At 51.4% G+C, this 13,086-nt stretch overlaps 2 protein-coding genes across 7 annotated transcripts in view; one reads left to right on the forward strand and one right to left on the reverse strand.

Annotated features, from left to right (window-relative positions):
• Window positions 1-276: 276 nt before the first annotated feature.
• Window positions 277-9,672, forward strand: SLC31A2 (solute carrier family 31 member 2). The gene is made up of 4 exons (XM_042913887.1): window positions 277-391; window positions 4,304-4,370; window positions 6,893-7,082; window positions 8,094-9,672. The coding sequence occupies exons 2-4, from the start codon at window positions 4,304-4,306 to the stop codon at window positions 8,260-8,262; spliced, it is 426 nt and encodes a 141-aa protein (XP_042769821.1). The 5' UTR covers window positions 277-391; the 3' UTR covers window positions 8,263-9,672.
• Window positions 9,673-11,652: 1,980 nt separating this feature from the next.
• The window catches only part of FKBP15 (FKBP prolyl isomerase family member 15), a 57,055-nt gene continuing 55,621 nt past the window's right edge, over window positions 11,653-13,086 (reverse strand). For 5 of the 6 annotated variants that reach the window (XM_042913884.1, XM_042913883.1, XM_042913882.1 and 2 more), the window contains one exon: window positions 11,653-12,277. In XM_042913884.1, coding sequence (XP_042769818.1) covers window positions 12,122-12,277 — 156 coding nt within the window. In that variant the 3' untranslated portion in view covers window positions 11,653-12,121. The remainder of the gene's footprint in view (window positions 12,278-13,086) is intronic. The other variant, XM_042913886.1, reaches the window with a different exon arrangement.

The raw sequence follows: 13,086 nt of genomic DNA on the forward strand, positions 1-13,086 counted from the left end.
ATAGAATGGACTTTATAATTTTTCACTCGTGTAAAGCTTTGCTCGCGTTATTAGAAGAGCAATAAACTTTTTAAATGATAATTGCAAAGACAGGTCAAGTGCAAAACTGGGTAAGGAGCCAAACGGTGCGCAGGACGGAGCCCCCGCTGCGCTGGCGACTCCAGCTGGCGCGCCGCCGGCTCGGGGACCCGTGGGTGCGCCCCAGGCCGCCCGGAGTGAGGCCTCACGTGGGGACCACAACTCCCAGGCACCCGCGCGCCCGCCTCACCCCGACATGTGACCGCGCCGCCCGGGTCGCGATCGCGGCGGCGGCGGCTGGACGGACTCGGAGCTGGGAGCCCCGAGCGAGCAGCAGCAGCTCCAGCGCCCGCTCGGCGCGCTCACCTCAAAGGTGAGTGCAGGCTCCGCCGACAGCGACGACGCGGGGCGGGTGGCCCGGGCGGGACCCTCGAGTGCCCGTCGCCCCTTGGCCAGGAGCGAGCCTTGGGGGGACGCGGGAGGCGGAGCTGGCGGTGGCTTTGCTTTGGGGTTTTCTCTTATTTGTGCCTCCCGCTGGGAGTCAGTCCGGCCCGACCGGACGAGCGGTGGAGGCGCGGTGGGTGAAGACGGACTTGGCCGAGGGTTCCCTGCCCTGGGGGCAGTGACTTGGCGAAGATTACGAGAAGGCCCCCATCAGGAGCTAAGGCCCGGTGCACTTCACGCACCGAGAACACGCCCGGAGGGGGGTGGTGGGGGGGGGGCTCTCTGTCGCGGCTAGCCTGTGGTCTGAATCTCTGGGGGGGGAAAAAAGCCCAGACCCAGCTACTTTCCATCTTCCCTACATTTGGGTAGGAAGTGGCATTTCAGACTATTTTTTTTAGGTGGAGTTCACCTGGGAGAGAATGACAGCTTGCCAGACTCTTTGGTCTTCGAAGAAATCGTAATACATCCCACGAAGAATGTCATAGAATTGAGGATACAGGAAGCCAACACTGGTCACTTAGTCGAAGGCTCACCCCCCACCTCCTACTGGGTTTCTAAAAGGGGAAATAGAGGGGAAGAGCCGGGCAGCACAGGACGGGGACATAAGCTCCCCCCTGAACTCTTGGGTTTATAAATGAGAGAGCGCTTCTCAAAGTGTAAGTAACCGCAGATGAGAACGTAAAGAAAACAAGTCCATGATTGCTCTCTTCTTCACCACAGCCTCTCCCTGCCCAGGGTGGGGCCCTGAATAAGGCACAGATAAGTTAGACGTGGGGTCTGGAGGCTGAGATTCCACCCAAGTGGGGAAACGAGGGTAGGGCGCTGCCTCATGCATATCTGACCACAGGGCCCTGTTTCACTGAAAAATGCAGCCCCAACTCAGAGTATTGCTGATTTGAGTCTTGTTCTCCAGTTGAAAAGGCAAGGGTAGGCGAGGCTTTGTCTTCCCCCGATTCTTCACTCCCCAGTAGGTGGAACCACTCTCCGGGCACTTCCAGCTTGGAACATACTAAACTCCGTCTTCCCCCTGGCTGCCTCCTGCGCACCCCCCCCCCCCCGCCACCCCCTGCTTCAGATGTCCAAGCCATCTGTCTTCCTGGCTGGGTTAGGTACCTCCCCAGGGGGCTTAATCCCCAGCACCCCCCAGGAAGCATCCTCTGTGCCTCCCTTGCACTGAACTACATACACCTGTTGTAATGATCTCTTCCCTTCCCTCTCCCCTGATGGATGGTTAGTTCTGTGAGGGCCAAGGACTTGTCTCGTTTGTCTCCGTATCTGCAGCATCTGCATCCCTAGCAAAACGAAAACCAATGTTTGTCAGCTGAATTACATTTATTGCTCTGTGGGTGTTCAAGTCCACAGCAAAAGTTGTTTGAGGCTCCTGAGAGCGCTGGCCCAGGCCCAAGGATGATAGAAGGAAGCCAGTTAGGGAACTTCTCTGATTAACTAGCCGTTGGGGACATTCCAGTCATGCCAACCGCTTTATTAAGTGAACCCAGAGAGGGGGCATATGGTGCAATACCCCCTCTGCTCCCAACGCAGAGATGGTGCCCAAGGCTTCTGTTCAAGCTGAATGAGCGTAACTCTAGTGTAAATGGAGTCTCACAGGACGATTGGTACTTGTTTGTTTTCATATGTCCATCTTTTGTGAACATTTTGTCAAGTCAACGTATATGCTTTTTGAAATCTTAACAAGGGATGTCTGGCTGGTAGGACTCAAAATGATTTATACTTTCTTTTTGGTACTGTTTCAGCTTTTTACATTAAGCAGGTACCCCTTTCCCATTAGGGGGATAAAAAGCTATTTTTATCTCAGAATTCTTCAACATGATTTTTATATGATTCCTAGGTTTCCCTTTTCCTCTTATGTGGTCTTGGGCAAATCCCTTCCCCTGCTGGGACTCATTTTCCCCATCTGGGAATGAGATGGAGGTAGAGAGGGGCCAAGTGGGACCAGATCAGTGTTTTTCACACTGAGTTTCTGCAGAGCTCGGACCTCTCTCCCCCCCTCACTCAGAACCCCGGGTTTTATATGGTGGAGTTACAAGGAAGATTTTATTTGCCAATGATCCCTGGCAACACACACACACACACACACACACACACACACACACACACACACACACACACCAAAAACAGAACAAAACAAAACGGAGTTGAAAGCCAGGGGACTAAAAAAAAAAAAAAAAAAAACCCTTTGAGAGAAAAAAAAAGTGATGCCCAGCATGGTGACTATAGTTAATACTACTGTATTGTATATTTAAGACTTGCTGAGAGAGTAGATCTTAAAAATTCTCATCACAAGAAGAAAATTTGTAACTGAGCAGTAATGGATGTTAAGCTAGTCTTACTAGCTGATCATTTCACAATATATACAAATAGTGAATCATGTTGTACATCTGAAACTAATATAGAGTTACATGTTAATTATATCACAATAAAAGAAACTCTCGGGGCGCCTGGGTGGCTCAGTCGGTTAAGCGTCTGACTTCAGCCCGGGTCACGATCTCGCGGTCTGTGAGTTCGAGCCCCACGTCGGGCTCTGGGCTGATGGCTCGGAGCCTGGAGCCTGCTTCCGATTCTGTGTCTCCCTCTCTCTCTGCCCCTCCCCGATTCATGCTCTGTCTCTCTCTGTCTCAAAAATAAAATAAACGTTAATGAAAAAAAAAATTAAAAAAAAAAGAAACTCTCTAAGGACACTCTAGCTCTGACATTGGGGGATTCTAATACTTGCCTTAGAAGGCAAAGCTTCTGTCATCTGATCCCACTCAGCCAGGGTCCCCTTAGCTGGCGGAGCCCTGACGGTATTTGCAGAGCCGCTGCTGAGGACTGAGGTCCTACTTACCCAGTGATGAGAGAGGACCTTCCTTTCCCTGAGACGGTGGACTAATACTGATCCCTCCGGCTTTAATGTTGCCGGACACAGTCATTAAGTCTGGTGTGGGTATCGAGAATCGCCACCTGGCTCCCTTCTTGTCCTCCTTTCTTGGCGATCAAGGGGAGCATAGCATCCTGGAATCCTGGCTTGGCATCCAACTAGACCCGGCTTAGAATCTCAGCTCTGCCAAGTTCCTAGCCTTGGCACCTTCAGCAGATTACTTAACTCCTCTGAGGCTAGTTTCCCCAAGTTTCCTTTCCATGAGATGGGCCTAATTGTCCCTGTCACACACAGGGCTGTTGTGAACTGAGATTATGTATAAAGAACCCTTGATGCCCCCCGCCGACACAGGATGGGCAAGGCGCTCTTTGAGAAGGGCACTCGGATGGCGGCTGCGTGGTCTGTGCTTCTGCCTTCCTTCTTTCTGCGAGGTGGAGAGCTCATCGAGGGCAGAGATGTTAACATTTGTCCAGAATGCTGGGCACAGAATGGGGTCACCAAATGTTTAATGTAAAATGAGCAGACGGATGTGGAGCACAGCGTGGAGACGGCGGCATTGGCCCCTCCAGGATACACATGGCTGGAACAGAATGGCTAGGGCCTGGGGTAAGAGAGGCAGCCGTTCCACAGTCCGGTGCTTCCCCACTGGGTTTGGAGGGCACAGAGGGGACATCTCAGCGAGACCTGACAACACCGACCTGTGTGGTAGTCCCCACACCTCACTTCCACCTGGAGCAGGACCAGCTCCATGATAGCTCTGCTGTGCACCTGCTGTGGGGCCTTGGGTGCGTCCCTGCCCGGCCTGGCCTCAAGTTGGTCCTGGGGACAGCTAATGTCCCTTCCTGCACTTAAGACCAGTGACCTCACTCCTCTGGGCCTTTAGGGGAGGCTGCTGGAGAGCATTAGGGGCCATGACTTCCACTGCCCTAAGCCCCCTGTAATGCAGATTCCTTTCTCTTTCAGATGCATTTCATTTTCTCCAATGAGGTGGTGCTTCTGTTTGATTTTTGGAGTGTCCACAGTCCTGCAGGTAAGAATTGAGAAGCCTAGGCTTGTAGCTTGGAAAGCCTGGTAGCTCTAGGCAGTGGACAGCCTGGGTTCTCTTTATGCTCTGTGGACATTTAAGTGGGCTTAAATGTAAGGGCCTGACTCCTCTTACATTAACATTGAGCAGGAACTTTGCATTTATAATTCCATTTGCAAGCACTGCTTTTCAGATCCCAAAAGGCACCGTTATCTCACTGTCACAAAGGCCCAGAGAGAGGCCAAGGATACAGCTTTTGCCTCTACTACAAGAGAAGGAACTGAAGCCCAGAGAGGGAAAGAGACTCATCCAGGGTCACACAGCGAGTAAACCCTCAGAGCCAGAAGTAGATCGAGGTGTCTTGTCTCCTAGCACCTCCTTCATAGCATGCCCAGCGTCAGAAACCCAGAGCAGCCGCTGCTGGCTGGGCTTCAGACGAGACACCAGTTTACAAGAGAAGGATAGGGCTTTGACTTGAAAAGGCAGAGCTGGGCCCGAATTCACAATGGAGTTCTGGTTCAGCTTCAATAACTGCATTTTAAAAGTAGAATGAAAGTGGCCCACATGCCCATCCTTGCAGGCGTCGATCAAATAAATCATGATCATGCCTTCAGCAGGTTACCATGCCGGGGATCCCAGTCGGTAGTACCCCTTCTCAAGGCTCTGAGTCGACTGTGCTCTGCCAGGCGGTCCCCCTCAAAGCCTCTCAGGCAGGTGCAGTCAGACAGTGGCTGGGACTGGAGTCCTCCTGAAGACCTCCTCATGTTTCAGTCGACCGCTCGCTGCTGGCTGTCAGCGAGGACCTCAGCGGAGGTTGTTGGCCGAAGCCCTCCGTGTGGCGTCTCCTATGGCCCCCCGGTTTCCTGTGGCAGGGCAGCTGGGTTCCAAGGAGCGAGTGTGTCAAGAGAACGAGGTGGAAGTGCATGGGATTTTTAAGACCCAGCCTTGGAAGTCACAGAGCCTCACTTCCACCTATATTGGGTGAGGAAGTCACAAAGGTCTTCTCAGCCTAAAGGGTGGGGGGCATGGACCCCACCACTTGATGGCAGGATGCTGACATTGTAAGCAGAGCATGTTGGCAGGGATAGGGTGAGGTGGCCGTCTTTGGAAAATAGACTCTATCACAGACACTATGAAACCCCAGAAATAAGGCAGATCTGTGTGAACTAAGGGGAACCTCTGTACAAGGTGTACTTGGATGGCGACGTCAGATGCAGAAGAATATGCACAGACAGGATGCTGTCGTTCAGACAAAGGCTTATATTGACAGCGAGGATCCCTGGAAAGCTATGGAGGAAAACGCTCCAGGGAGACGACCGGGGTTTTAGGGACTGGGCTGGGAGGAAGACTAACCTTTCACTGTATACCCTTTTGCACCAGTTGAATTTGTACCATATGCATGTAATTACATGTAATTTTATATTTTAAATAACCTGCATCTTTTGTAGATGATTTCCTCCTGGGAGCCCAATAAAATAACTATAGCTGGACCATTTAGTATCCCTCCTCTTGTCTTGTAAAACCGAAGTAGCAATTAGCAGCTAATTTTACACAGCAGCCCTAGTAAGCACTTAATGTTTTCCGTAAAATAACTTACTGGTTTCCCCCCCCCCCCCACTATTATACAAGCAATAAACACAGTAGAAACTTTGGGAAGTTAGGTGAGAAGAAAATAAAACTCTCTTATATCCTGGGGTGCCTGGGTGGCTCAGTCGGTTGAGTGTCTGACTCTTGATTTCGGCTCAGGTCATGATCCCAGGGTCATGAGATCGAGCCCCATGTTGGGCTCTGCACTGAGCATGGAGCCTGCTTGGGGTTCTCTCTCCCCCCTCCCTTTGCCCCTCCCCCGCTCATTCTCTCTAAAATAAATCTCTTATATCCTAATTTGCTAAGATGATTACGACTCCTTTGCTGAATCTCCCTTCTTCCAGACTTTTCTATGTACATACTCATAAATGGAACCTCACTGTACATGCTCTTCCCTTAACAAGAAGTCATGACAGGGGACGCCTGGATGGCTCAGCCTGTTGAGTGTCTGACGCGTGATTTCGGCTCAGGCGGTGATCTTGAGGTCGTGAGATAGAGTCCCACATTGTGCTCTGCGCTGGGCGCGGAGCCTGCTTGGGATTCGCTCTCTGCCCCTTCCCTGCTTGTGCCTTCTCTCAAAAAAAGAAAAAAAAAAGCAGTCTTGACAGAGACTTGTGACCCCTGCAGGGGGAGCAGCTGGGGGCGGTGGCATGTGTCTTCTTCACCCTAGGACCCTGCCTTTCCCAGAGGGCTTCTCTTCCTGACCTCAAAGCCATACCCTGATAGGCCAACCCTTCCAAGAAAGAGCTGGAGAGGGAAAGAGACAGTGAAGTTCTGAGCCCACGGCAGGGGGAGAAGATGCGAGAGAGGCGGATGGGATGGATTCAGAGGGAATGGGTGGAGGTGGTCTCCTGCCTCCTATCCCAGGCCCCAGGGGAAGCTGCCAGAAGGCGAGCACGGCTTGCCCGGCCCGGTCTCTGCAACCCGGCTTCGTTTGACAGGCATGGCCCTTTCCGTGCTGGTGGTCCTGTTCCTGGCCGTGTTGTACGAAAGCATCAAGGTTGGCAAAGCCAAGCTGCTCCACCAGGCTGTAGTGAGTGTGTCCGTCCTCTCCAGCCAGCAGCTCACTGAGGAGACAGACCAGGATTCTTCAGCCTCAGACTCGGCCCCGGTCAGCAGAGCCCGCCTCAGGTAACAGGCACAGTGTGTGGGGAACGGCAGAGTACTACTCACAGTCACCCTGAGAGAGAGGCTGGGCCCACAGGGCATTAGCCCCACCTCACAGAAAGCAAATCGAGGCCCAAGGAACAAAACTTGCCGAAGTGCTTACCGTGAGTAAGTAGTGAGGACACCTGATGCCCAGGCCAGAGCTGTGAACAGCCACTTGGGAGGCTCAGACCTTCAGAACTCTGTGCAGGCCTCTGCCTAGCAATACGGGTGTCCACCCGGCCCCCCTCCAAATCTCAGCAGTTTCTTAGGTCACTAAGGTTTCCAAACCCAGGATGGAATCTGCAGCCGTCCCTACACAAGTAGTAAGAATTGCTGTCGGCAGTGGATCCATCTGGGTCAGGGAGCCCCCTCCTCCTTCCTCCCCCTCCTCCCCATCCCAGTCTGATAAGGCAGTCCCGTAGGGTCCCAGTTCTGCCCTCTCTCCAGCTCCAGCCGTGCGTCAGGAGCCTGTCTGCTCCTTACACGGGCGTCTCTACTATACACACCCACCCTGCAAGGGAGGTGTTCTTATTCCTGTTTAGGGAAACAAAACCTCAGAGAGGTTAAGTTATTTGTGTTAAGTGGCAGAGCCAGGAGCTGATCTGCCACCAAAGCCCATGTTCTTTCCATTGTAGTACTGCCTCCCACAGTAGATTCAGAAGGAAAAAAAAAAATCTGCTTTACTGATTGATGAGTTTGTATTATCCTTTATCAGACATGACAGAATACATGTCTCATTTTCCCTTTTGCCTAGGATGCCAGGAAGCTCAGAGCTAAATGTAGTAAAGAAGTGATTATCCAAGGCTCCTTGTACAAGGCCCTGTCCCGTCAGTGGTTTCTCATAGAGCTCTTTGAAAAGAAATCTCTTCTGGGTGAAGCATACAAATTACAAATAAGCTGGTCCTGTAACTCAGCTGCTCTTTCCGCTTCCTGACACCAGCTCCTAGCTTCCAGCTCATTACCAACATTAACATGGCTCTCCTTTTCATCTAGGTGGTTTTTCTGTCACTTTGGCCAGTCTCTAATCCATGTCGTTCAGGTGGTCATAGGCTACTTCATGATGCTGGCTGTCATGTCCTACAACACCTGGATTTTCTTCGGCGTGATCCTTGGCTCTGCTGTAGGATACTACCTAGCCTATCCACTTCTCAGCATGGTTTAGCTGGTGAGGGCTCTGCGGGCACCGAGGGCTAGAGAGAGCTGGGCCCCCTCTTCCAGACATTGAAATTCCAGCCCCATGTCTCCCGTTTCTTCTGATGGCGGTTCCTCTCCTCGCTCCCAGCTCTTGGAGACTTTCGGCTGAAGCCGGCACTTGCTGCCTGGAGTTTGGAGGCCACCGCAGCTACCTCTGTCCTCAGCCATCATGCACAGGGCCCGGGCACGGTCATTATGTGCCTTAGTAAGGCTTCTGTGGCCCGAGGGAGAGTGGAGAGACCAGAACCTGGGGACAGGGTTGCTGAACTCATGATGATTTATTTCTGTGACTCAAAAATTAAGAATTTCCAAAGATCTTCAAGACAGGGAGATGGGTTCTGGGTGACGAAGGTCATGGAAGCTGGATACCTTCTGCTCTCGTGATTTGTGCCTTATGTAGAGGAGCATCTTCCACTGGCCTTCCTGACCTCTTCTGTCTGAGGGATGGAGACCACACTGGCTCCTTTTTCTCACCTTTCTGCCTTTGGGACACATAAAGATTGTCCCCTGCTGTGGATCATGAGAACAAACTAAGATTTTTCATTTTCCCCATTGAACCCCTGGTTGGCAATTTTGCACATTAATACGAGACAAAATTTTTAATGAAATGACTTCATGTTATTCATGATGGACAGCAACTTCTGCTGGGAACTGTTTCTCTTTCTTGTGGGCAGAGTGAGTGACAGCAGATTAAAGGCAGAGGAGCTGGACTTATCCTCTGGATAGGGAGCTTCTCCCATCAGACAGCACTGCCTGAGGGAGGAAGACAGTCTAAGGGCTTGAGGTGTCTGGGGCACTTTCCATGGCTCCAATGCCTCCTTTGAACCGGATCCTTCTTTTACGCAGAACGGAGAACTGCACTGAATATTCAATACTTAACGTTCTCTATTTATTACTTCCTGCTCAGCCATAATCATCTGGTGGGGAAACATGATTTCATTCACTTGAAATGCTGGGTAAGCCATGGGGGCTGCTGACCGAAGACACGATAAGCAATCAAACCAAAGCATTACATTTGTAGACTTAGATGGAACTCTCCAGATAGTTCACGTTACAGAAAAAGGAAATAAGAGACCCAGGGAGGGAAAATCACTGCTGTATACTGTAATGTCTGCGTTCAAGTACCTCACGGGCTAGATGGAAGACGGTCTTAAGCTTTGGGGATTAAAAAAGAAATATACATTTTAATAAATATATATATTTTAAATGACGTGTGACCATTCTTGTGTTTCTCCTCACTGAGACAGCAAGCACACGCCGCCCCCCCCCCCCACCTTATAACTCAGCAGGAGCTGAGACTGAGTCTGTGCACCTGCTATGAAGACAACTCTGTGCTCAGGGAAGCCAGCCCTGAAACGCCACGCACTCAGGCAGACACCCCACAACCTTAGCCGAGCCGACAGTCATTCTTATGCTCACACACCAAATACTGACTGGGGGCTGTGCCGTGAGAAAAACAACGGTTTGTCACACAGACTGCAAAGCACCTTCTCTCCCTAGGCCAGAAGCAAAAATACATCAAACCCCCCTCTTTAATTTACAGTGACAACAGCAACAGAAAGTATGTGCCGCCTTCAATATTGACCAGCACAACCTCCGTGCCTCAGCAGGAAACTGGAAGGCTGTTCTCTGTCATGACGGATGGAAGGTTTCCAGTGTCCAGTGTGGTCTCGCTGATGCAGCCTCAACGTATCCAGTTATCCGTGCTGAGCGGCTAAGGCTCCCTCCCCTGGGTACTGCTGAGATGAGCACTTCCATGGGTGACCGGCAACCTCTTTGGTTTGATACAGCCTCTAAAGGTGTGTGGGGCCTGAACAGCACAGAAGGCTTTTAGAAAATCTATGCTCTAGAGAAGCTAGTTAGACTAAGCATGTGGACATTCTTCAGGGCCAAGTCACAAAAGGTAGCACCTTCACTAACCTGAATTTTTAAAAATTTAACAGACACCTAGCTTTGTACATGCCAGTGTCCTAAGCACTTTACAGTATTAACTAATTTAACCTTCACAACAAGGTAGGAAATCTGTCCGTCTCAGAAAAGAGGAAGCTGAGCACTGTGAGTGGCAGAGCTAGGAGGCAGGGCCAGGCAGCCTGGCCCGAATCCGCTCATCAGCACAGATGAGGGGGAGGCTAAGAGAGTAACTGGCTAGGACCACATGATGCCCAGTGGCACGAGGCTGACTGTATGTAGACTGTGGGGACTGAAAAGTCCGTGCTGTGTATTTTACCACAACAGTCCAGAGATTCTGTTCCAGGAGATCTGGGATGGGGCCCAGGAGCCTGTATTTCTTACAAGCACCACTGCCCTCTTCCCTCAACGCAGTGATGGTCGCCACCATGGTGGACCAGAGTCCAGGCTCTAGAATAGGCTGGCCAGGATCTGAATTCTCGTCCTCTTGCTTCATAGCTATGTGACCTTGGACAAATTAATTTACCTCGAAGCCTCAGTCTCTATAAAATGGGGTAACAGTGTCTTCTGCAAGGGCCATGGAGATGAGACAGTCTGTATAAAGCACTCAACAACAGAGCTGAGTCAATGGTAGTTCTGTTGCCCAGCCCCACTTATGGCAGACAAGCTCACAAAAGATCCGTCTTCACAAAGGATGGTGTCAGGCCATGGGAATTCAGGAGCCTATCTTACAAACATTTTAAACCAGGGAACGTTTTTGTTAAAATTATTCTTTTTGAAGACTGGTTGCATGGTCTTTGGAAGAAGTAAAATGACCACGTATATTTTCTCACTACTCTTCTCGGCATTTGCCCTGGCCCTGAGTCCACAGGGAAAGGAAAGCTGCTCTCAAAGAGAAGAATCAGGGATGCCTGGGTGGCTCAGGTGGTTAAGCATCTGATTCTTAAGTTTGGCTCAGGTCATGATGTCAGTCGTGAGATCGAGCCCCACACCGGGCTCTGCACTGAGTGTAGAGGCTACTTGGGATTCTTTCTCCCTCTCTCTCCACCCCGCCTTCCCTCCCCCTCTCAAAATAAATAAACTTAAAAAAAGGGGGGGAGGAGAATCAGTCCCTCAGGTGCCATGATGAATGATAATGCAGCGTTTGGACCCTCCCACCTTCTGTCCACGGCTTCCTAGGGTGCAAGACTGAGTGTGCCAGATCAAGCGAACGAAATGACGGGTTCTCAGATAACCACGATGCCCCAAGCCTTCAACGGCTGGGACGAATGGGGACAGCAGAGTGGGGACATTCCTTGAAAGCCTGAGTTCCGGGGTACCCAGGGAGTATGTCTTAATGCTTTTGTGCATGTTAACCAACCCAGGTCTGTTACAACTCTTACCCTGAGGTTCCCAGAGAGGAGCACGGCCTGCCTTAGCACCAAATTCGATTTCTCCCCAAGAGCTTGTGTCAAGTTCCATTGCAGACATTTATTTGAGTTTTGTTAATTTCAAATATTCATTGACCTCTTGTATCAGATTTAAGGCAGAGAAAAGATACATGTCCCAGGACTGCAGGGAAGGCTGTTAACCAAACCGGGGTTTAGACAGTGTAATCCACCCTGGGTTCCACCAGGGAGACCTCACCCGAGGCGACAGGTTCTGTTGCTGGTGCACGGTTGAGCATCGGGAGGCAGATCAGTCTGAGTTAGTGAAGAGACTAAAAAGCTCACAAGAGGACGGGACTCTTGTAGGTGACTGGCTGGAGGCTACCCACCAGCCTTTCCTCCCAACGGGACACTGAGGCGGGACCCCAACGTTGTGAAGACAGGCTCACGCTCCTCTCGGACCAGCCGGGCGGGGCGCTCAGAAGCTGGGGAACTCGGATATCTGCACCGCTGTCCTCAGAACGCTCACCTTCACCTCCCCCTGTGGCTCGTCTAGACCCAGGGCTGGCTGTGCAAAATCGCGCTTAGGGAAGGGGCGGTAGAGAAACCTTTGCACCGGTTTCCTGGGGCTTCATCCCAGCCAGTCAATGTCATCATCATCGTCATCATCTCCAAAAAGGGGTGTCGGGGCGGGCGTCCCTTCAAGCTCTGCCAAAACAGGAAAGAGTAGTCAGTCCTCACTTGTCCCTGCACCACACGGCCTTCCCGCCTGTGTGAGGGGAAGTGAACTGACACCCGTTCCCGGCTCCAGGTTGGAAAGGAGGGTGTTGGTTACGGTTTTACTGAAAGGACTAACCCCGAGGCCATCAAACCTGGGCTTCCAGATAAAGCTGAGACAAGCGGGCAGAGAAGGGAGGCGATCTTCCAACACAGACACAAGAAGACCAACTTTGTTTGGCTAATTTGGTCATTTATTTGTGAAACACATGTATCGATTTGACAGGTTTCTTCTCATGCAGTGACTTACACATTTCGTGTGGGAAAAGCAGGGTCGATAGGGGAGAGATGGGAGCAGGAGGAAGAAAGAGAGAAGCAGAGCAGCCCTAAGGGGAGAGAGAAGATGCAGGAAGATGAAGGGAGGCTGGAAAGAATACAGCTCCATCCGAAAAAACATTGCTGTGGCCCATGGTGGCCTGTCTGGTTCTAGATGTGACCCCGCCATTTGAGAGAGAGTTGAGTTCAGCGGCTTGGCCACATTACCAAGTGGAGAAGCCAAGAGATGAAGAAAGCCCAGGAGCACAGGGCCACGGCCCCCGCATCCTTGATCTCACTGGCCCTTCCCTCGCTTCCTCCACCCGGGTAGTAGGAAAAGGGGGATTAACGGGCTATGGAGGAAATTCCCCTACTTTTCATGACTTGAGCTCCTGGCCTTTTCTTCTGGCTTGGTGGGGACCAGGTCCCATGGGGGCAGCAGGGATTGATGCCGGAGAAAGGCACGCACAGACCACCCCCTACTA

Source organism: Panthera leo, chromosome D4 (genome assembly GCF_018350215.1).
Source record: "Panthera leo isolate Ple1 chromosome D4, P.leo_Ple1_pat1.1, whole genome shotgun sequence".
Lineage (NCBI taxonomy): Eukaryota > Metazoa > Chordata > Mammalia > Carnivora > Felidae > Panthera > Panthera leo.

Coding starts and splice junctions, on each gene's coding strand:
- SLC31A2 (XM_042913887.1), top strand. CDS start 4,304: ATGCATTTCATTTTCTCCAATGAGGTGGTGCTTCTGTTTGATTTTTGG. Junction 4,371..6,892: donor GAGTGTCCACAGTCCTGCAG/GTAAGAATTGAG, acceptor TTCGTTTGACAG/GCATGGCCCTTTCCGTGCTG. Junction 7,083..8,093: donor GTCAGCAGAGCCCGCCTCAG/GTAACAGGCACA, acceptor CTTTTCATCTAG/GTGGTTTTTCTGTCACTTTG.